Source organism: Rana temporaria, chromosome 2 (assembly GCF_905171775.1).
Source record: "Rana temporaria chromosome 2, aRanTem1.1, whole genome shotgun sequence".
NCBI classification, from domain to species: Eukaryota; Metazoa; Chordata; class Amphibia; order Anura; family Ranidae; genus Rana; species Rana temporaria.
In genome coordinates, this window is record NC_053490.1 from 109,635,160 (window position 1) to 109,660,137 (window position 24,978).

A 24,978-nucleotide genomic window follows, 5' to 3' on the forward strand; every position below is an offset into this window, starting at 1 on the left:
TTTTTAAAAACGAAGCAGTACTTACCGTTTTAGAGAGCGATCTTCTCCGCCACTTACGGGTATGGGCTGCAGGACTGGGCGTTCCTATTTGATTGACAGGCTTCCGACAGGCTTCTGACGGTCGCATCTATCGCGTCACGATTTTCCGAAAGTAGCCGAAAGTCAGTGTGCAGGCGCCGTATAGAGCCGCACCGAGTTTGGCTTCTTTCGGCTACTCGTGACGCGATGTATGCGACCGTCGGAAGCCTTTCGGAAGACTGTCAATCAAATAGGAACGCCCAGTCCCGAAGACCATACCCGGAAGCGGCGGAGAAGATCTATCTCTAAAACGGTAAGTACTGCTTCGTTTTTAAAAAAACTAGCCGATTCCCCTAGACAAAATGAGCATCAATCTAAGGTTAAAAAAAAACATTTTCGGGTGAACTCCCGCTTTAAGGTCCTGGAGCGACCTAGATAGTCTCCAGACCTTAATCCTATAGAAAATATGCGGCGGGAGCTGAAGGTTCGAGTTATAAAATGTCAGCCTCGAAACCTTAAAGACTTGGAGAGGATCTGCAAAGAGGACTGGGACAAAATCCCCCCTGAGATGTGTGCAAACCTGGTGGACAACTACAAGAAATGTCTGGGGATCAAATACTTTTTTCCGTCACTGTATTACAGGTTCAGCATCACTGCCCAGAAACTAGCCTCCCTTCGCTTTATTTCAGGTATTTATATAATGCCAGCTACACAGGCAGCCCTTTACATACCATGCATTTACATCAGCCCTTGCCCCCAATGAGCTTACAATTTAAGGTCCCTATCCCATGCATACATAGTAGTGCCAATTTACCTACCATCATGTCTTTGGAGTGTGGGAAGAAACCAGAGGAAATCCACACAAGCACAAGAAGTACATACAAACTCCATGCAGATAGTATCCTGTTTGGGATTTGAACTGTGGACCCAAGTGCTGCAAGGCAGGAGTGTCAAGCACTTAGCCACAATGACTTATATCCATCAATGACCTGGTCACTGATGCACCTACAGTTTTTCCTCCCTAATGAATACTAATGAAAGGTTTTTTGTTGTTGCTTACTTCCCCGCCGAATGGCTTTCCTAGCGATGAATGAGTAATGAAGCATACTGCTGCATCATGATATATTTATAACCCTCTATTAACTCTTGTAATCCTCACCTGCTAAGACGCTTCTTTTCTCACTTTTGTGAGTGTGGGAGTACCCAACATAGATACAGCCATGGGGGACATACACCCGAGATGTCAGCACAGGTAGGGAAGATGTTATGGGAAAAGGCTTAAAGTAAACCTGTGCTTAGTCCAAATTAATATTTACCTTTCCTTCTCCCCCACCCATTTTGTTCATCTACCTGTAAGCTCTAAGTATGACCTAATCCGGTTCTTATGTGAAGGGCTTCATCGACCCAAGTCTATTAAGATAGAATATAATTTGCTGCAATACCTGAATTCACCAGCAGAGTGAGCTGGTTCAGTAAATAGGGAATTCCCAATTAAAGCGGAGTTCCACCTAAAAATGGAACTTCCGCTTAACCCACTCCTCGCCCCCTTACATGCCACATTTGGCATGTAATTTTTTGGGGGGGGGGCTTCAGGAGAAGGGGACTTCCTGTCCCACTTCCTCCTTCCGCCGAGGGGCTGGAAAGGCGATTAGCTTAATCGCCTTCTTGCAGCCCCTCCCTGTAGGCGGGCGCCTGTCCAATCGGAAGGCGCCGCTCGCGCACTGGGTGCCCGGCCGTGAAGCCGAAAGCTGTCACTGCCGGGTGCCCACACTAGGAATGAAGACGCCCCCGAGGGGCTGGAAAGGCGATTAGCTTAATCGCCTTCTTGCAGCCCCTCCCTGTAGGCGGGCGCCTGTCCAATCGGACGGCGCCGCGCCGCTCGCGCATGCGCAGTGCCGCTCGCGCATGCGCAGTGGGTGCCCGGCCGTGAAGCCGAAAGCATAGGCATGTGCAAAAGGGAAAATTTCGTTTCGTTTTAATTCGTTATTTAATTAATTTCGTTAAGTTAGGTTCGTTACATGTGTTAAATTCGTTTTCGGAACTCGTTCGTTTTCGACCGAATTTCGAAAAATCCGGTCGAATTCGAAAATATTTCGACCGTTTTCGGAATTCGTTCGTTTTCGACCGAATTTCGAAAAATCAAATAGTCTCTTTTCGAATATAATTTCGAAATTCGATCGGAATTCGAAAAAAAAATTTTGAATTCCAAATCGAAAACCCGCGGACGAAATTTTTTTTTCGAATTCCAAATCGAAAACCCGCGGACGAAATTCGATCGGAATTCAAAAAAAAAAAAATCGAATTCCGCGGGTTTTCGATTCGGAATCGAAAACGTTCATTCGGATTCGGTAAATTCATTAATATTGCAATTCGGGAATTCGTATGCATCCGAATAATGAAAAATTCGTCCGAAATTCGATTCGGAACGAAACGAAATGCACATGCCTACCCACACTAGGAATGTTTATTAAAAGCCAGCAGCTACACTTTTTGTAGCTGCTGACTTTTAATAAACTTAAAAAAAGGCTGGAACTCCCCTTTAAATCATCAACAATTCAAAAGAGAAGTAAGGACAGAGTTCTTTTAGTCGTGTTTCTCTTGTGGGTCACAGTAGTGCCTTTACTTTTGCATTCTTCTGACCAAGTTAAAGTTCACTGTCGGCTGACATCCCAGAGCCGCTCCAGTCTCTGGATTATCCTGACAATAATGTTGGGATTCACATAGAAGCCTGAGCCAGCCGATTCTGCCCTTTCCCCAGCCCGGTGCTCCACTGAGGGCAGGAGGGGCAGAGCACAGAGTCATCATCTCTGCTCAGAGCGGACCCAAAAACTGAGTTATCAGAGGTCATGTGACAGCTCAGTTCTCGGCAGGAAACTGCAGCAGCATAGGACCGATAATGCAGTCATATAGGTGTGTATGCACTGCATTAATTAACTGCTTGTTTTCTCTAGGGGTGCCCATACTCACCTGATCCTTCAATTCTCCAGAATATGTTGCTTCCCCACATCCAGTAGTGGAATGCTCCTGACGTCTTCATGTCCAGAGTCGATCTATGGACGTGATGACGTCAGGAATAGTCCATCGCACAAGACTGCTCGTCTGCAGAGGGTGGGGGGTGCAGCAGCAATAGGAATCTCTCTTGTGCTGGAAGGATCAGAGGATTAGGTGAGTATATCTCGGATTTCTGAACACCAAGACAAAAAAAGCTTGAAGGAGTTGTAAAGGAAAAAAATGTTTGGCCTAAAATTAATGTCTGCAAGGTAGACAGACAGAATAGTGTAATGATTCTGTTAAAAAACAAGTAAATACCTATTAAATTCCTTCATTTATATCACCTCCGGCGTTCTAGTTTCTGTTCTCTCATTCACTTCCTGGTTTGTGGTGCTCGTTCATGTAAGAACTACATTTCCCAGTATGCATTGCGGCACGCCCAGTAATTCACACCTCCTTGAAGTCTCTAACACGTAGAGAGCTTCCTCCCACACAGATGTAGTTCCCAGGAGGGGCGAGCATGTAACTGACCACCGCAGTAAAGCCTCCCATCACGGTGGTGAGTAAAATCAGACAAGCAGGAAGTGAACAGAACAGAGAAGAAATAGAGCAACTTCTGAGCAAAAACGAACAATGAGGAAGTGAAAAGAGGAATGTCTGCAGGTAAAGGATGCTTATTATGAAAATAAATGTTTTCCTTTACAACCCCTTTAACCCATGTAGTGCAGGCACAGCCCCACTGCATAGTAAAAATAAATAATTGTCCCGGAGTTCAGCTTTAATGAATAGTACAAAAGACTCTGGTAGATGTTTACCCGCTTATGGACGGCCTCCTGTATATTTACGTCAGCAGAATAGCACGGACAGGCATAGGTACGCACAGGTACGTCCCCTTTAAGGCTCCATTCACACCTAGGCGTTTTTACGCCTGTAGCGCGACGCGCACAAACGCCAGAGGGACGAAAAGTAATGAAAGGCAATGGGGATGGTTCACATCTGAACGCCTAAACGCCTGTAGCCTGTAGCTCAAAAAAGTTCCGGACCCTTTTTTGTCGCTCCTAGCGCGCGATATGCGCGTATTTGAGCGTTTTTTTTTACATTGAAGTCAATGTAAAACGCCTGATACGCGCGTATTGCGCGTAAACAAGCGCTTGTACAAGCGTTTTGACGCCTGTGTTGCTGAAATCCCAGGAAGAGGAATAAAAAATTCCTAGGAGAGCAACAAGTGATGTCAGGGATGATCATTTTTCTTATTGGCTAATATGGAAAAAGACAAAGTACAAAAACGTTGAACGCCACTGTGCGAAAACGCGCGCATACGCGCGCAAACGCGCATATACGCGCGACAAAAACGTCGGTAAAAATCGCCTGTACGCCCTACGCCTAGGTGTGAATGGAGCCTAAGATGCCGCCGCGTGGTCGCGCTCGCGACCCTGCTGCTTTCTTTGTGAGCCCGACCGCGGGTCACGCGGACTCGATCGCCGCGGGGACACCCGCGATCGTCTCACGGAGAGATAGAGCGGGGAGATGCTTATGTAAACAAGCATCTCCCCACTCTGCCTAGTGACAATGACACTGATCTCGGAGCGGAGATCAGTGTCATGTCACACACAGCTCATTCCCCCCTACAGTTAGAAGCATTAGGGAACAATTAACCCCTTAGCGCCACCTACTGGTTAACTCCTTCACTGCCAGTGTCATTTTCACAGTAATCAGTACATTTTTATAGCACTGATCGCTGTAAAAAATGACAATGGTCCCAAAAATTTGTCAAAAGGGTCCGATGTGTCCACCATAATGTCACAGTCACAAAAAAAAAAAAAAAAATCGCTGATCACTGCTATTACTAGTAAAAAAAAAATTATTAATAAAAATGGCATAAGACTATCCCCTATTTTGTAGATGCTATAACTTTTGTGCAAACCATTCTATAAACACTTATTGTGATGGTTTTTACCAATATGTAGAAGAATATATATCGGCCTAAGCTGAGGGAAAAAAAAAATATATTTTTTGGGGGATATTTATAATAGCAAAAAGTAACAAAATATTGTTTTTTTTTTCAAAATTGTCACTCTATTTTTGTTTATAGCGCAAAAACTGCAGAGGTAATCAAATACCACCAAAAGAAAGCTCTATTTGTGGGAAAAAAAGGACGTCAATTTTGTTTGGGAGCTAAGTCGCACCACCGCACAATTGTCAGTTAAAGCGACGCAGTGGCGAATCGCAAAAAGGGGTCTGGTCCTTTAGCAACAATAAGATAAGAATGATTAGGCTCCATGCACACTGGAGGCTAAAATAATGTTATAAAAATGCCAGTAGCGTTGCAGTGAGTCTTTCAAAGTTTTTTTAAAGTATTTGCAATAGCGTTTATTAGCGTTTTGTAGCGTTTTTCCCACTTTTTTTTCTTTAATGGATCAAAAACATAAAAAAAACGCTGGTGAGCCAAGTTTTTGAGCGTTTATCTACGTTTATCAGCGTTTATGAGCGTTTGGCGTCTTTTGTGGTCAGAAAAACAGCTCCTGAACGTGATTTTAGGGCGTTCAGAAAACATCCCATAAACTCCACTGCTGATAAACGTCCAAAAACATCCGTGTGTGCATGGACACATAGGATAACATAGAGTGGAGTTTATGGGCTTTTAAAAAAAAACGCCCAAACTCCAAAAAACGTATTATTAGCTCCAGTGTGCATGGAGCCTAATGCCGCGTACACACGACCGTTTTTTTAATGACGAGAAAAATGCAATTTTTTTAATTGGTGGTGAAAAACAGTCGTGTGTAGGCTCCAGAGCATTTTTCTCGACGAGTAAAAAAGACCGTTAAAAATTTAGAACCTGTTCTATTTTTTCTCGTCGTTTTGACATGAATAACGGTCGTGTGTACGCGCCATTAGGCTTAATTTCCACTGGTGTTTTTACAGCCACTTTTCTGAGCGTTTTTTACAGCTTAAAAACGCCTGTCCATGTTATTCTATGGCATCATGCCCACATAGGCGTTTTTGAGCTGCAAATGGCATAGGCATTTTTGAGCTGTAAAAAAAATGCGGGACCAGGGCATTCTGTGGCTCCAGCAATAGAGCTGTAAAAACGCCAGACATTAAAAAACGCTCAAAAACGCGCGAAAACGCTCAAAAACGCCCAAAAACGCTACCGCTGCGTTTTTGAGCTCCAGCTCACAAAAAAATTAACATGGACAGGCGTTTTTAAGCTGTAAAAAAGGCTAACAACAGTGGCTGTAAAAACGCCAGTGGAAATGAAGCCTAATACTTTCCTTTTAGTGTTTAAAGCAGAAGTGGGGAAACGCATGACTACAGCTGTGGTGAAACAAATCCCAACACGCCCCTGACCCTGGGAGTCACGCCTATGGCTGTCCAGACTCTTGCAATTCCTAGTGGGATTTGTAGATTGAGCACAGCTGGAATGCCAAGGTTGCCTATTCATTGTTTAGAGAATGATGTTATCGGTCTGCTGCAGACAGGAGGAAGCATTTTCTTAGTCCATTATCCCCCCAGTTATCTATCACTCCCACTGTACAATGTATCTTTCTGGAGAGTCAGCTGTAGAAAGCAGCAAGGGGTTGATCTGTGAGAGACATCACATGTATACACAAGACATAGGCCCAGATTCTCGTAGATCGGCGTATCTTTGTGCGGGCGTAACGTATCCTATTTACATTACGCCTCCGCAACTTAGACGGGCAAGTGCAGTGGGCCAGATTCAGGAACCTGCGCCGCGGCGTAACGTATCCCGTTTACGTTACACCGCCGCAAGTTTTCAGCGTAAGTGCTTGATTCACAAAGCACTTGCCTGTAAACTTACGGTGGTGTAGCGTAAAGGCGTCCGGCGCAAGCCCGCCTAATTCAAATGGGGCGTGTACCATTTAAATTAGGCGCGCTCCCGCGCCAGACGTACTGCTCCGTTTTGAAATTCCCGCCGTGCTTTGCGCGAAGTGATGTCAACGTGCGTAGCTTACTTTCGTATTCCCGGACGTCTTAATTTTTTGAAATTCGACGCGGGAACGACGGCCATACTTTAACATGGCTCGTCTAAAGTTAAGCCATGTAAAAACAGGCTTAACTTTGCGACGGGAAAAAATGACTAGCGACGACGTAACGAACGCGAAAACCTTCGCGGATCGCCGTAAAAGCTCATTTGCATACCCGACGCTGGAAAACGACGCGAACTCCACCCAGCGGCGGCCGAAATATTGCAGCCTAAGATCCGAAGGCGTAGGAAGCCGTAAGCCTGTCGGATCTTAGCCAAAAGCCGTCGTATCTTGTTTGTGAATCACAAATTAAGATACAACGCGGCGTATCTCTTCTGTGAATCTGGCACAGTATTCTCAAAGCACTTGCTCCGTAAGTTGCGGCGGCGTAGCGTAAATAGGCCGGCGTAAGCCCGCCTAATTCAAATTTGGAAGATGTGGGCGTGTGTTATGTAAATGTTATGTGACCCCACGTAAATGACGCTTTTTACGAACGGCGCATGCGCCGTCCGTGGACATATCCCAGTGTGCATTGCTCCAAAGTACGCCGCAAGGACGTAATGGTTTCGACGTGAACGTAAATGACGTCCAGCCCCATTCACGGACGACTTACGCAAACGACGTAAAATTTTCAAAATTCGACGCCATACTTAACATTGGTACGCCGCATGTACGGCTCATATAGCAGGGGTAACTTTACGCCGGGAAAAGCCTAACGTAAACGGCGTATCTGTACTGCGTCGGCCAGGCGTACGTTCGTGAATTTGCGTATCTAGCTGATTTACATATTTCTAGGCGTAAATCAGCGTACACGCCCCTAGCGGCCAGCGTAAATATGCAGTTAAGAGGCATCATTTGCCGCATGTACGCCTCATATAGCAGGGGTAACTTTACGCCAGGAAAAGCCTAAGGTAAACGGCGTATCTGTACTGCGTCGGCCAGGCGTACGTTCGTGAATTTGCGTATCTAGCTGATTTACATATTTCTATGCGTAAATCAGCGTACACGTCCCTAGCGGCCAGCGTAAATATGCAGTTAAGATCCGACGGCGTAAGAGACTTACGCCGGTCGGACCTAATAGAAATCTATGCGTAACTGATTCTAAGAACCAGGCGCATAGATACGACGGCTCAGACTCAGAGATACGACGGTGTATCTGGAGATACGCCGTTGTATCTCCTTTGAGAATCGGGGCCATAGAGACTATCAAGCATGCATCTGAATTTACATGACTATCACCCCTGGGCCAGCATCGTATTCTAGATGTAAATTCTGGCCTGGATTCAAGAAGCAATTGCGCCCGTGTAACCATAGTTACACAGCGCAATTGCTTACTTGCCCCGGCATAACGAATGCTCCTGATTCAGGAACCTCGTTACGCCGACTGCAGCCTAAGATATGCGCGGCATAAGGCTCTTGTGCCCGCATATCTTAGGCTGCATTCTAGCGATGGCCGCTAGGTGGCGTTCCCGTTGTGCTCAGCGTATAGTATGCAAATTGCATACTAACGCCGATTCACAACGTTACGCGAGCCCTGCGTACGCAGTTTACGTTGTTTCCGTACGGCGTTTTTCGCGTAAGGCTGCCCCTGCTATTAGGGGCAGCCAATGTTACGTATACCCGTCGTTCCCGCGTCGCGAAATTTCAAATTTACGTAGTTTGCGTAAGTGATTCGTGAATGGCGCTGGACGCCATTCACGTTCACTTTGAAGCAAATGACGTCCTCGCGACGTCATTTGCCGCAATGCACGTCGGGAAAGTTTCCCAACGGAGCATGCGCTCTACGATCGGCGCGGGAACGTGCCTAATTTAAATGATTCCTGCCCCCTACGTGATCATTTAAATTGCGCGTGCTTACGCTGGGCATTTTGTCGGCGCGCCCGCGCAATTTACGGAGCTGCTGCTTCGTGAATCAAGGGCAGCGCAGTAAATTTGCGGGGGCGCAGGGCAAAAACGTTGCCCTGCGCCTCCGTAAAAAAAGCGCAATTGTACCTGAATCTAGCCCATTGACTCCAAATGATGCCTAGTTAAAGTTGGAGCCGGGCTTCTTGGGAGAAAGGAAGGTGAAGGCATTGTCAGAGATCTCTTTGGGAGGTATCTGTTTCACCTATTAGCTAGCATGGGATACAGAGATATAGGGATGCAATTAAAGTTACAAATATCACCGTCTCTTCAGTTTATGGGCTACAAATGCTTTACAGTGCCCAGGAGAAGCACATATGACCTCTCTCAGGCTCCGAAGCGCCTACACTGCCTAGTAAGTATACAAACATGATAGCTGAGCACAGCTGTGTGTCATGATTGCTTCTATTTCTATTCAGTAAATTGGAGATGGGGGGTCATGGGAGGTACAAGCAGATGCTGGTGGTGCTGCTTTTCCTGGGACAGCGAGCAATGAACGCACGAGATCTCAAGATCCTTTACACTGCAACTCTGGGAAAAGTCCTCCCTTGCAGTGGGGCTGCACCCATACAGCAAGGGGCAACTCCTCATTTAGTCTAGGGCAGGGGTCTGACAGATTACTGCCCTTCAAACTTTAGAGGGGCCGGACTATGACCAGTAAAAAATGCCCTGGCATTGGTGGGGGTAAACAATGCCATAGGCTTGGATGTCAGTGGGTGTAAAAAATATTATATAATAGGTGTCAGTGGGAGGAATAGTACCCCATTGTTAGTGTCAATGGCCCGGATTCAGAGAGCAATTGCGCCTGCATAACCATAATTACGCAGCGCAATTGCTTGCTTGCGCCGGCGTTACGAATGCTCCTGATTCAGGAACATCGTAACGCCGACTGCAGCCTAAAATCTGCGTTTTAGGCTGCAGTCGATTTTAGGCTGCATTCTTGCGATGACCGCTAGGGGGCGCTCCCATTGTGCTCAGTGTATAGTATGCAAATTGCATACTAACACCGATTCACAATGTTGCGCTAGCCCTGCGTACGCAAGTTACGGAGTTTCCGTACGGCGTCTTTAGCGTAAGGCTGCCCCTTCTAATAGTAGGGGCAGCCAATGCTAAAGTATACCCGCCATTCCCGCGTTGTGAAATTTGAATTTCACGTCGTTTGCGTAAGTGATTCGTGAAAGGCGCTGGACGCCATTCACGTTCACTTTGAAGCAAATGATGTCCTTGCGACGTTATTTGCCGCAATGCACGTCGGGAAAGTATCCCGACGGCGCATGCGCTTTACGATCGGCGCGGGAACGCGCCTAATTGAAATGATTCCCGCCCCCTGCGGGATCATTTAAATTGCGCGCGCTTACGCCGGGCAATTTTGCCGGCGCGCCCTCGCAATTTACGGAGCTACTGCTCCGTGAATCGAGGGCAGCGGCGCAAATTTGCGGGGGCGCAGGGCAAAATCGTTGCCCTGTGCCTCCGTAATTTAGGCGCAATTCTTACTGAATCTGGGCCAGTAGGAGGAATAATGCCCCATTGTCAGGCCCGGATTTCCCACAAGGCCACTGAGGCCAGGCCTCGGGGTGGCATGGCACAGAGGGGCAGCAGCGGCATGGAGTCCCCCAACGGCCGGAACATACAGTTAAGGGCGTTAAGTTGCTTTCTAGCAGGGCTAAATGTAGTGTGGGGAAATCCGCTCGCTCGTTAACAAGTGATTGTGGCGATGTCACCGAAATCACTTGTAAAATATGTGCCCCCACATACCTCTCTCTGCTGGCTCTGTCTTCGGGACTCCGTTCTCCCCCTAGCCGCCGAGTCCGTCTCCTGTCCCTCCCCCGATGTACACAGTGAGAGGGATGAGCTGTGCTCTTCCCATCTCAGCTGTGACAGGAGTTCTAGCGCAGTGCTAGGACTCTTGTTTTGGAGGTGACAGGGTCAATAAAGAGAACCTGTCACCTCCAATTGCTATCACACAGGGAATTGTTTTCTCCTGTGTGATAGCAATAAAGTTAGGTGAAAAAAAAATAAGAATTAAGAATTCAAATAATAAAATAAAAAAGTAATTAAAAAGTAAAGAATAAGAAAAATAATATATATATATATAAAAAAAAAGAAAAGTATACAAAAAAAAAGTAAACGACAAGCTACAAATAAATAAAAAAAAAGTAATAAAAAAGTAAAAAAAAAAGAAACAAAAAATATTTGAACTAACCGTGCCACCCCTGCCATCCAGTTACCATTCTCTGTTGATTTTGTGGGGTGGGGGGAAATGTGGAATCTGGCCTTGGGGCGGCAGGGAGAGCAAATCCGGCCCTGCCCATTGTTAGTGTCAGCGGCATTCACACAGGCGTTTAGCCGCTATACGAATCCCAGCAGTAGGAATCTACTGAATCCTACGACTGGGATTGACAGCTACAAGCAGATAGCTGAACCCGTACACAGCAATGATGGGCTGTCGGCGGCCGCGGCTATTCATGACTAATCACACGACTAGCGATAACCTGCAGTGATCTGCATGCGGCTAGGATTGACAATCCTAGCCGCAGGAATCAGGTGATCCTTGCCACTAGGAGGCAGTGTGAATGGAGCCTATGGAATTTTAGTTAATATATCCACCCGCATCATTTATCACTCATAGGGCTTGCTTACGCCTGCAGCCAAGGAGCAGTAAAAACAGGCAGCTGAGCCATGTTTTTACTGCCCTCATTAAGCTGCAGGGGCAAATTAAAATGAAACCACTCGTCGTTTTTGGGTAAACAGTAGCACCACCGATGATAACTCATTCAAGTGACTGCATTGTGGTGGTGGAGCATTTACAGGCTGCACACATCACTCCCCACACCACCACCTGTCAAATACCTCTGAAACTTGATCTGATGCAGATCACTTTTCAGAGGGGTGGCAAGGTCTGCCGCACATCTAAATGTAGCCATACTGCGCTCCTTCAACTGAGCTTCCAGGAACACCCACATGCTGGGAGGATTTTTCTATATGGCATTGTTATAGTAAAGCAGTTGTAAACCCACAGATTTTTTATTTCTTTTTTTAAACCTGTAAAGCAAAAGGCATAATGAGCTAGTATGCATCGCATACTAGCTCATTATGAAATACTTACCTTAGAATGAGGCGTCGGCAGGTAATCTCGGTCCACGTCGAGGGAGCTGACATTTTCCCTCAGCGTGTGCTCTGGGTATCGTGGCGCCGGCGCTGTGAGAGGCCGGAGCCGCGATGTTGTCACTCCCGCGCATGCGCGCGTGAGACTTCTTTCCGGCCGCGTTTGCCAGACCTTCAGCCGGGCACTCAGAATGGCTGCATGCAAAGGGAATATCTCCCAAACCGTACAGGTTTAGGAGACACAGTATTCTTTTTACCTACAGGTAAGTCTTATTATAGGCTTACCTATAGGTAAAAGTGAAAAAGAAGACTTTACTACCGCTTTAAATATTTATATAATAGAGAATACAGCAGGATGATGTTCACTGGTACCAACCAATCTTCTTAAAGGGAACTCGTCAACCTCAGATATTTCCATTGCATAAATGCAAACAAAGCTGGTCGCAGGGTGTGTCCTAGGGCAGCCCTCAAAATTTCACTCGCCTGCTCGCATTTTGCGAGTAAATTTTGAGGGCTGGCGAGTGTGGGCTGCCTGGGAGCAGGGGGGCGAGCAGGGAGAGGAGAGTCGCTGCTGCTGCTGCTGTTGCCGCCGCCTGTTTGTTAATAGCGCGGGGAACATTACAGCTATCAATTCAATAGCTGTGTTCTCCGCGGCGCGTGTCATATACATCGCCTCCCCCTTTTCCGGGCACTTTTTTCATAGACAGATCACCCATCCCAGGATTGGATGGGTGATCTGTCTATCAAAGATTCCCAGACAAGGGGGAGGGGTTGCATATGACGCTCGCGGTGGCGGCAGCTATTGATTTGAAAGCTGTAATGTTCCCCGCGGTTTGTACAACGCGGCAGTGGCGGCTCCGGCTCCTTTCCTACCCTACCCTACTCAGCACAGGTGGGCTGCATTGTGGGGGGAACTCCTGGCTGCAAAATGGGGACACATGCTGCATTGGTAGACATGGGCAGGCTGCATTTTTGGGCATGGATAAAGTTGTTGTTAATATTTATTTTTATAACTTCTGCATAAAACATTTAAGTGCCATTTCATGAGATTTATGAGGGCGTGTCTAAGGGCGGGATTGGGGGCGGGACATGGTAGTGGTTGGACGGGGCAACTGGTGGCGAGTATGCCTTGAGGCCTGGCTAGTAGCTCAGGACTTTGCAGTCCCAAATCGTGGGACAAGTCGTGTGAAATAACTTAATAGTCCATTAATTTTTATTGCCAGAGTTCTGTCTTGAACATAACCCTGTTTGTTAATGATACAGACATACATAATGTAGAAGGTGCTTCTATGGTGCTGGTGAAGTTGGTACAGACAGAGGTTGGTACACAGGTGCAGGGTTCACACTCTCTTGAGAAAGCAGCTTTGTGGCCTCTCTTGTATGGACTACTATTGCGCATTCTTTGAAAAAGCGTAATTTCCTCCCAGTAATCCACTTTCCGGTGGGCGCTGTGTTTCACGCTGCGCTCCAACCACTGCAGACTTGCAGACTGCCTTTACTGGTGTATCCCCAAAATATTCCGTCTTTACTGATGTCTCCCCAAAGTATCCTGTCTTTACTGATGTCTCCCCAAAGTATCCCGTCTTTACTGATGTCTCCCCAAAGTATACCGTCTTTACTGATGTCTCCCCAAAGTATCCCGTCTTTACTGATGTCTCCCCAAAGTATACCGTCTTTACTGATGTCTCCCCAAAGTATCCCGTCTTTACTGATGTCTCCCCAAAGTATCCCGTCTTTACTGATGTCTCCCCAAAGTATCCTGTCTTTACTGATGTCTCCCCAAAGTATCCCGTCTTTACTGAAGTCTCCCCAAAGTATCCCGTCTTTACTGATGTCTCCTCAAAGTATCCCATCTTTACTGATGTTTTCCCAAAGTATCCCGTCTTTAATGATGTTTTCCCAAAGTATCCCGTCTTTACTGATGTCTCCCCAAAGTATCCCGTCTTTACTGATGTCTCCCCAAAGGATCCTGTCTTTACTGATGTCTCCCCAAAGTATCCCGTCTTTACTGATGTCTCCTCAAAGTAGCCTGTCTTTACCGATGTCTCCTCAAAGTATCCCATCTTTACTGATGTCTCCCCAAAGTATCCCATCTTTACTGATGTCTCCCCAAAGTATCCTGTCTTTACTGATGTCGCCTCAAAGTATCTCATCTTTACTGATGTCTCCCCAAAAAATCCCGTCTTTACTGATGTCTCCCCAAAGTATCCTATCTTTACTGATGTCTCCCCAAAGTATCCTATCTTTATTGATGTCTCCCCAAAGTATCCCATCTTTACTGATGTCTCCCCAAAGCATTGCGTCTTTACTGATGTCTCCCCAAAGTATACCGTCTTTACTGATGTTTTCCCAAAGTATCCCGTCTTTACTGATGTCTCCTCAAAGTATCCCCTCTTTACTGATGTCTCACTAAAGTATCCCGTCTTTACTGATGTCTCCCCAAAATATCCCGTCTTTACTGATGTCTCCCCAATGTATCCCGTCTTTACTGATGTCTCCTCAAAGTATCCCGTCTTTACTGATGTCTCCCCAAAGTATCCCATCTTTACTGATGTCTCCCCAAAGTAACCCCGTCTTTACTGATGTCTCCTCAAAGTATCCCGTCTTTACTGATGTCTCCCCAAAATATCCCATCTTTACTAATGTCTCCCCAAAGTATCCTATCTTTACTGATGTCTCCCCAAAGTATCCTATCTTTATTGATTTCTCCCCAAAGTATCCCATCTTTACTGATGTCTCCCCAAAGCATTGCGTCTTTACTGAGGTCTCCCCAAAGTATCCCGTCTTTACTGATGTCTCCCCAAAATATCCTGTCTTTGCTGATGTCTCCTCAAAGTATCCCGTCTTTACTGATGTCTCCCCAAAATATCCTGTCTTTGCTGATGTCTCCTCAAAGTATCCCGTCTTTACTGATGTCTCCCCAAAATATCCTGTCTTTGCTGATGGCTCTCCCACGGCACACCTGCAATTCTCCCTGGGCACACAGTTTGAGAATCACTGCTCTAGATCTATCTTGATGTGTAGGTTTTAATGAAGGTGACCTCTGATTATACATCATCTGCTTGGGGTGACTTACCTTTTGGAAAGGTGTTTCATAAACCTAAATAAAATACTGACTACACCCGGCTTACCAGACGCCTAGTAGAATGTCCTCCATGGAGATGAGCTGATGGTAGCCCTATCTGGCTGATAACGGTCAGATCAGGAATACATTTTGGCATTCGGTGACCTCTACAGTCTGACTTTGGCTGATCTTAGATCTTTTGCAGACTATTGCTATTGTTGCCTTGTGATAAGTGCCAAGCGTGTCTGTTCACTGACTAAACAAACAGCCGTGCATGTTTATTCCATAACTGCAATGGTTTGGCAGTAATTACCATCGCCTATCTATAGATAAGCCCCGGTAGATGTGTGGCCAATAAAGGGATTATCCGGTAAGCCTGCATGTGACAGCAGAGCCAGGAATGCCCAGTAAACCCGTCCCTGGTGGTATCCCTGGTCCAGGTGTATACCAACATCTGGAATATGGGCACTGACTGAGCCTGACCTCCTCCATCCTGACATCGGGTACATCCAGAAATGAATTGCCATACAATAGGGGCCACAAACTGGTTAATGATCCCGAGCTGGAAAGGAATAAACACACACAGACAAGTATGTAGAAACAATTTCCTGACGACAAACACAACTGTACAGAAAACAGGAGGAATGTTTCCCCACAGATTAGAGAGCAGATTCCCCATGAGGAGGAGAAGTGGAGGCAGCAGAAGGTGAGGAGACACAGAGGCGGTGAGAGCAGATGGAGGAGAAAGAGGGATGGAGGAGAGGAAGAGACGGGGATCTGATCAGAAGACAGAGAGCCTTACCCTCCAGTCCTCCATACATGACATCCCGCGTCCCACACACTGTCTGATCATCTGAGCACCCCTTCACTGGGCACACGTGTCATCTTCATCCTCATCACCCCTTCACTGTGCACGTGTCATCTTCATCCTCATCAACCCTTTACTGGGCACACGTGTCATCTTCATCCTCATCACCCCTTCACTGTGCACGTGTCATCTTCATCCTCATCAACCCTTCACTGGGCACACGTGTCATCTTCATCCTCATCAACCCTTCACTGGGCACACGTGTCATCTTCATCCTCATCAACCCTTCACTGTGCCCATGTGTCATCCTCATCCTCATCAACCCTTCACTGGGCACACGTGTCATCTTCATCCTCATCAACCCTTCACTGGGCACACATGTCATCTTCATGCTCATCAACTCTTCACTGGGCACACGTGTCATCTTCATCCTCAACAACCCTTCACTGGGCACACGTGTCATCTTCATCCTCATCAACCCTTCACTGGGCACACGTGTCATCTTCATCCTCATCAACCCTTTACTGGGCACACGTGTCATCTTCATCCTCATCAACCCTTCACTGGGCACATGTGTCATCTTCATCCTCATCAACCCTTCACTGGGCACACGTGTCATCTTCATCCTCATCAACCCTTCACTGTGCCCATGTGTCATCCTCATCCTCATCAACCCTTCACTGGGCACACGTGTCATCTTCATCCTCATCACCCCTTCACTGGGTACACGTGTCATCTTCATCCTCATCAACCCTTCACTGGGCACACATGTCATCTTCATCCTCATCAACCCTTCACTGGGCACACGTGTCATCTTCATCCTCATCAACCCTTCACTGGGCACACGTGTCATCTTCATCCTCATCAACCGTTCACTGGGCACACGTGTCTTTCTTCATCCTCATCAACCCTTCACTGGGCACACGTGTCATCTTCATCCTCATCAACCCTTCACTGGGCACACGTGTCATCTTCATCCTCATCAACCCTTCACTGGGCACACGTGTCATCTTCATCCTCATTAACTCTTCACTGTGCACACGTGTCATCTTCATCCTCATCAACTCTTCACTGGGCACACGTGTCATCTTCATCCTCATCACCCCTTCACTGGGCACACGTGTCATCTTCATCCTCATCAACCCTTCACTGGGCACACGTGTCATCTTCATCCTCATCAACCTTCACTGGGCACACGTGTCATCCTCATCCTCATCAACCCTTCACTGGGCACACGTGTCATCCTCGTCCTCATCAACCCTTCACTGGGCACACGTGTCATCTTCGTCCTCATCAACCTTTCACTGGGCACACGTGTCATCTTCATCCTCATCAACCCTTCACTGGGCACACGTGTCATCTTCATCCTCATCAACCCTTCACTGGGCACACGTGTCATCTTCATCCTCATTAACTCTTCACTGTACACACGTGTCATCTTCATCCTCATCAACCCTTCACTGGGCACACGTATCATCTTCATCCTCATCAACTCTTCACTGGGCACACGTGTCATCTTCATCCGCATCAACCTTTCACTGGGCACACGTGTCATCTTCATCCTCATTAACTCTTCACTGGGCACACGTGTCATCTTCATCCTCATTAACCCTTCACTCCAAGGGAGCGCTGTCCTCGAGTGTCACCTTCACCCTTAATAACCTTTCATTGCCCAGAAGCAATGTGTGTCACCTTTAACCCCTTCACTGCTAGGGGGCACTCTTGCACAAGTGGCATCTTCATCCTCCTTAACCCTTTCCTGCCAGTGTGAGCAATCACAGCATGAAGGCGAATTCACGGATGTTTTCCATGTGTGTATATATAGGGCTAGATTCAGCAAGAATTTAGGTAAATTCAAAGCTGCGCCGGCGTATCTTCTTTCTGTATTCAGTCTCTTACGCCGTCGTATCTTAGTTGCATATTTACGCTGGCCGCTAGGTGGCGCTTCCGTCGATTTCAGCGTAGAATATGCAAATGAGCTGGATACGCCGATTCAGAAGCGTACGTGCGCCCGGCGGATCTTTTTTACGTCGTTTGCGTAAGGCTTTTTCCGGCGTAACGTTACTCCTGCTATATGAGGCATAGCCAATGTTAAGTATGGACGTCGTTCCCGCGTCGAATTTTGAACATTTTACGCCGTTTGCGTAAGTCGTTCGCGAATAGGGCTTTGCGTAAATTACGTTCACGTCGAAAGCATTGACTATTTGCGACGTGATTAGGAGCATGCGCACTGGGATACGTTCACGCGCCGTTCGTGAGAAAAGTCATTTACGTGGGGTCATGTTTTATTTACATAAAACACGCCCACCTCTTGACAATTTGAATTTGGCGTAAGCTTACGCCAACAGATGTACGCTACGCCGCCGTAACTTAGGGCGCAGGTTCTTTGTGAATCCAGCCCCACTAAGTTACGGCGGCGTAGCGTATCTGTAATACGCCCGCACAAACTTACGGCGGGCTTTCTGAATCTAGTCCATAGTGTGTATCCAATGGGAGAGCAGGCTCAGCTCTCGGGGGGATGGTGACACCGGGGATAGTGTTGGTGGATTGCACAGATCTATGGTTGTCATTAGGCATGTGCATTTCGTTTCGTTCCAAATCGAAATTCGGACGAATTTTTCATTATTCGGACATTCGGATGCATACGAATTCCCGAATTGCAATATTAATGAATTTACCGAATCCGAACGAACGTTTTCGATTCCGAATCGAAAACCCGCGGACGAAATTCGATCGGAATTCGAAGTTTTTTTTATTTTTATTTTTTTTTCGAATTCCGATCGAATTTCGTCCGCGGGTTTTCGATTTGGAATTCGAAAAATTTTTTTTTTTTTTTTTGGAATTCCGATCGAATTTCGTCCGCGGGTTTTCGATTTGGAATTCGAATTTTTTTTTTTTTTTCGAATTCCGATCGAATTTCGAAATTATATTTGAAGAGAGAATTTTCGAATTCGACCGGATTTTTCGAAATTCGGTCAAAAACGAACGAGTTCCGAAAACGGATTTAACACATGTAACGAACCTAACTTAACAAAATTAATTAAATAACTAATTAAAACGAAACGAAACGAAACAAAATTTTCCCTTTTGCACATGCCTAGTTGTCATACCCATTGGATACTTTGTACTCCTCTGGAGGAGGCACAGCCGGAGTTCTCTTCAATGAAAACTAAAGAACGTTCTATGAAAGTGTGTGTGTCTTTCCAATCGTTATTGGGTCTAATCGACATTCGTTTGAGACAGTGATGAGAAAATTCGAAGGAGCCGGATGGAAAATCTTTCGGGAATGATGAAATGTCTGACAATGTATGAGGTTTTCATTTGATTCAATTCTTTCCAAAAATCAAATGGTAAAAGAATGTAACATTTTTTGTTCTGAGAATCTTCATATGAGTTTTCCGGATAATTATTCTTCGATATTCTATGACCAGCTTAAGGATCACCACACATGCTACAATCTGACCATACAATTTATGTACAATTAACTTTACTGTAGCCATACACACTTCCATATTATTATCCAATCGATTTCATTAGTATATCATCCAATCAATCACGATGATCACACTGGATGGGCAGCTTCTGATCCCCTTGGATGGGAATAAATCCCATGAAGTGGATCGGTGGTGGGGTGTATGGGTGGGCAGCACTTATATATATCATGTTGCTGTATACAATTGTATACCAATCGATCAGATGATGAGATTGTATAGTGAGAATAGAGATGTGAACTCCCAATCATATCTCCCAACTATTGATCCTTCTCCTTATGTCAATCATATCGATCGATCAGTAGACTATAGATGGATTATTCTATGGGGAAGGAATGGATGGTCTATGGAAGAAGTGCTTATAATATCCGATCACACTGCATACTGATCAGAGATTGTTGTGTGTGTGGGGAGCCCGATACACACCATGACCCCCCCGATCAGAGCGATCACACACCATGCAACTCTACCCACCTCCTCCATGGCTCTCATCCCGGGATCAGTGGGATCGGTCCTCTCCCCGCACACGCTGCCTCTCATTGTCCTTCTACCGCTGCTGTGTACTCCGCACATGTACTGTCATCGCCATCCCGGCCGGAGGTGATCAGCAGGTGACTGGGGAGGACAGGGTTACACGGGGAGCGCTGCGGGCTCAGGGGAGGGGCCTGTCATCGCTTTATCCAATCACAGCGCCAGCTATCCAGGGAGGCGTGGCCCATGGATTGGATCTATCTCTTCGCTCAGGCATGCAGGAGAAAGTTTTCTTTTCATTGTTATTATTATTATTATTATTGTTGTTATTATTATTATTATTATTATTTTATTATTATTATTATTATTATTATTATTGTTATTAGTATTATTTTTATTATTATTATTATTATTATTATTATTATTATTATTATTATTATTATTATTCAGCATTCCTGTGTTCCATCCATTCACTGAGCGATCATCACCCCACACCTCACTGTCTGCTCACTGCTCACAATGCATAGATACTCTGAATGTATTTAAATATATGGAACTATATATGATCTGGGAAGTTTATTTTTTTTCTCAGATCAATCTCCTTGGCCCGGATTCACGTAGCACTTACGCCGACGTATCTCGAGATACGCCGCGTTAGTGTAAATGTGCGCCGTCGTATCTATGCGCCGTGTCCATAGATCTAGATACGCCTGAAATTAGGCTTCATCCGACCGACGTAAGTTTTCTACGCCGTCGTATCGTGGGCGCTGGCCGCAAGGGGCGCTTCCATTGATTTACGATTCGAATATGCAAATGAGGGAGATACGCCGATTTACGAACGTACTTGCGCCCGGCGCATTCATATACGCAGTTTACGTAAGTCATATGTCCGGCGTAAAGTTAAGCCTCATAAAGCAGGGGTAAGTCATGTTAAGGTATGGACCAGGGAACAGCCGTCGTATTTTACGTCGTTTACGTAGCAGTACGTGAATAGGGCTGGGCGTAGGTTACATTCACTTCGTAGGCAGTGATTCGACGTATCTTAGGGAGTATTTACGACGTGATTCTGAGCATGCGCACTGGGATGCTTCCACGGGACAGCGCATGCGCCGTGCGGCGGCCCATCATTTGCATGGGGTCACGCTTCATTTAAATGGATCACGCCCACTTCCACCTACTTTGAATTAGGCCGGCTTACGCCAACGAATTTACGTTACGCCAGCGCAACGTTGGGAGCAAGTGCTTTGTGAATACTGTGCTCGCCGCTCTGCGCTACGTCGGCGTAGCGTATATTCGATACGCTACGCTGGCATAACTATGCGCCCGCCGAGGTACATGAATCCGGGCCCTTGTGTTTAAATAAAACAAATGCAGGAGGGCGGTGTGAGTAGAGACAGGAAGTTAGATTAGTACATAGAATAGTAAATGATTGTTATTAACATAAATGTCTATATATATTTACTGTATATATACACTGCATAGGTGTGCACAGCCTATTGCATTAGGGTGTGCACCCCAAACACGTGTGCGTGTATATATATATATATATATATATATATATATTCTGCAATGGAAGAAGGTGGCCTGGTCTGATGAATCATATTTTATTTTGCATCATGTGGATGGCCAGATGCACGTCCATCATTTACCTGGGGATCAGATGGCACCAGGATGCAAAATGGGAAGAACACCAGCCTGTGGAGGCATTGAGATGCTTTGGGCAATGTTCTGCAGAGAAACCTTTGGTCCTGCCATTCATGTGGATGTTACTAGACACATACCACCTACCTAAACATTGTTGCTGACCAAGAACACCCCTTCATGGAAATGATGTTCCCTTTCAGCAGGATATTGTGCCCTGCCACACTACACAAATGGTTCAAAAATTGAGTAATACAACAATGAGTTTGAGGTGTTGACTTGGCCTCTAAATTCTCCAGATCTCATTCCAATCTAGCATTTGTGGGATGTTCTGGAAAAAAATAAGTCTGATTCATGGAGGCACCACCTCACAATTTATAGGACTTAAAGGATCTGCTACTGATGACTTGGTGCCAGATACCACAGCAAGCTAGTGGAGTCCATGCCTTGATGGGTCAGGGCTGTTTTGGCGACGAAAGGGGGACCTATTAATGGGTGGTCATCAGTAACTGTATCAGTTATAGCTGATCACACAATGGGGGACTTACTAAAACTGGAGCATGCAAAATCTGGTGCAGCTCTGCACAGAAACCAATCAGCTTCCAGATTTTATTGTCAAAGCTTAGTTGAACAAGCTGAAGTTAGAAGCTGATTGGCTACAATGCACAGCTGCACCAGATTCTGAGTGCTCCAGTTTTACTATATATATATAGAGAGAGAAAGGAGGAGAGTGAGAGAGATAGAGGAGGAGAGCAAGAGGGTGGAGAGAGGGGAGAGGAGAGGGATGGGAGAGAGAGGGGGAGAGAGAGGGAGGGGGGAGGGGGAGAGAGAGGGAGGGAGGGAGGGGGAGAGAGGGAGGGGAGAGAAAGAGAGGGAGGGGGAGAGAGAGAGGGAGGGGGAGAGAGAGAGGGAGGGGGAGAGAGAGAGAGGGGAGAGAAAGAGAGGGAGGGGGAGAGAGAGAGGAGGAGAGGGAGGGGGAGAGAGAGGGAGGGGCGAGAAAGAGAGGAGGAGGGGGAGAGTGAGAGAGGGGAGAGGAGAGGGATGGAGAGAGGGGGAGAGAGAGAGAGGGAGAGAGAGGGAGGGGAGAGAAAGAGAGGGAGGGGGAGAGAGAGAGGGAGGGGGAGAGAGAGAGGAGGAGAGGGAAGGGGAGAGAGAGGGAGGGGCGAGAAAGAGAGGAGGAGAGAGAGAGGGGGAGAGCGAGAGAGGGGAGAGGAGAGGGATGGAGAGAGGGATGGGAGAGAGAGGGGGAGAGAGAGAGAGGGGGAGAGAGGGAGAGGGGGAGAGAGAGGGAGGGGGAGAGAGAGAGGGGGGAGAGAGAGAGAGGGAGGGGGGAGAGAGAGGGGGGGAGAGGGAGGGGGAGAGAGAGGGAGGGGAGGGGGAGAGAGAGGGAGGGGAGGGAGAGAGAGAGGGGGAGAGAAAGAGAGGGAGGGGAGAGGGGGAGACAGAGAGAGACTAGTTTTTGTCATATATTAGATGCCAGCAGTTATTTTTTTTTTTCTCAACTCATTAGACACTATGGGCAGCTTAACTACTTGTTAAACAAGCACAAGTATGATTCAAGCATATCTACACTTTTATATAAAAAGAGATTTAAAAACTATAAAAACAAAAATTGTCAGCATAGAAAAAATCACAAACAGCGCTAATAGTGGTATGTTCTAGCGTAAATCCCAAAAAGGAACCACTTATACACTCGGTGCAGAATAGAAGAGTGTGTCAGTAAAATAGAGAAAAGTCCATTGACACAGTGTCCGATATAAGGAAGAAATCAGATAGCAAACACCTTCCACCCGAATTCCTTAAAGGGCACCACGTGGGACAAAATAAGCCCCCTCTGGGGTACGAACTCACCGCAACACAATGAATGCAAGGCGATGTATAATAACTCCAGACTGATAAAACTCTTCAGGTAGGGTAATCAGAAACATCTGCTAAGAGTCTCCCAAACAGACCAAAAAAACACAGAGAAATGACATAGCGTAATTCCGTTTTTAATGGTAATGTAAAACAAGAGCCCCACAGCACAGATTCCCCTCAATCAATGCACGTACATGTAAATAAAATCAATAGCGCAACATAGTCACCATCTCCAAGGACTGGAGTAGCATCATACTGGCCTGGTGTAATCTCGTGGGAGACAAACTGTCCTGGTTCCAGCAGAGGCTCTGGTGGAGCGCATAGGTCACTTCCTGAGCGTCGTGATAAGCCACGCCCTGACGCGTTTCGTCATAGGACTTCGACAGAGGGCGTGCTGGGAGACTCTTAGCAGATGTTTCTGATTACCCTACCTGAAGAGTTTTATCAGTCTGGAGTTATTATACATCGCCTTGCATTCATTGTGTTGCGGTGAGTTCGTACCCCAGAGGGGGCTTATTTTGTCCCACGTGGTGCCCTTTAAGGAATTCGGGTGGAAGGTGTTTGCTATCTGATTTCTTCCTTATATCGGACACTGTGTCAATGGACTTTTCTCTATTTTACTGACACACTCTTCTATTCTGAACCGAGTGTATAAGTGGTTCCTTTTTGGGATTTACGCTAGAACATACCACTATTAGCGCTGTTTGTGATTTTTTCTATGCTGACAATTTTTGTTTTTATAGTTTTTAAATCTCTTTTTATATGTTTGTATTTTATTAAACGGCTGCTTTTTTTAATTTAATTTACTGTAATACACAGATGATCGATCTATTGACAATCCTCTGTTATTGATTATTGTGCAGTTTCTGTCCATTTTGGCGCCGGGAGGTGTATTATAGGCCTACAGTACACCTTCTGTTCCATATCTACACTTTTGTTAAGAAAAAAACATTCCCTTCTGGGTAATCGATGTACATTGCAAGGATTTTGTCAAACTTTGTTGCAGATTTCCACCTTTTGTTATTCTGAAGAAATTCCTGTGTTTCTCTGTGCCCATGTTAAAAAGTGATTCTAATGGGAGTGGTTTCTTAATTATCAACCAGCTGCTGCACCCGCATGGCTCTAATAATGAAGATTGCTGTGCCTGCATCCCTTTAGACGTGATTTCCTATTGGAGGTAAATTACCAATCAGGAAATTTTGTTTCTGGGGGGGGGGGGGGGGGTCGTTCTGTACAGATTCTGTGTACAGAGCACCTCCAGGTAGTCATATTGCATTTCACAGAAAATTACAGAGAAACAGATTAAGAGGATTTTTTTTAATAACATTCAATCTTTTTTATGACTTGTGTCATAATTGTTTGTGCTATATTATTTAATTTTTTTTTTTTTTTTCCACGAAAGTGGAGTTACCCTTTAAGGTTGTAATGTATTTTTAGATACCTCTTATTTTCTGATGGGTGCCTTTTGCAAATCATGTACAAGCTGGAACATGTCCCTTTGCATTCTCTCAGAGGGTAGTTGTATAGGTAGGTTTTATTAAATAAAACATGAAGCAGAGGTTGGGGATCTGGATGGTTAGTGTGTTGTTGGGAGGAAAGAACATAAGGTACCAAGGGTATAGTGCTGCTGTTGCTCTTAGATGA

General features: G+C 46.1%; 1 protein-coding gene across 4 annotated transcripts in view; it reads right to left on the reverse strand.

Annotated features, from left to right (window-relative positions):
- The window catches only part of ZNF385A (zinc finger protein 385A), a 441,621-nt gene that overhangs the window by 109,540 nt on the left and 307,103 nt on the right, over positions 1-24,978 (reverse strand). The window contains exon 1 of one of the 4 annotated variants that reach the window (XM_040340754.1): positions 19,840-20,114. The exons of the other annotated variants lie outside the window; for them this stretch is intronic. Coding sequence (XP_040196688.1) covers positions 19,840-19,938 — 99 coding nt within the window. The 5' untranslated portion in view covers positions 19,939-20,114. Of the gene's footprint in view, positions 1-19,839; positions 20,115-24,978 lie in introns of those variants that run through there. 4 annotated transcript variants of the gene reach the window in all.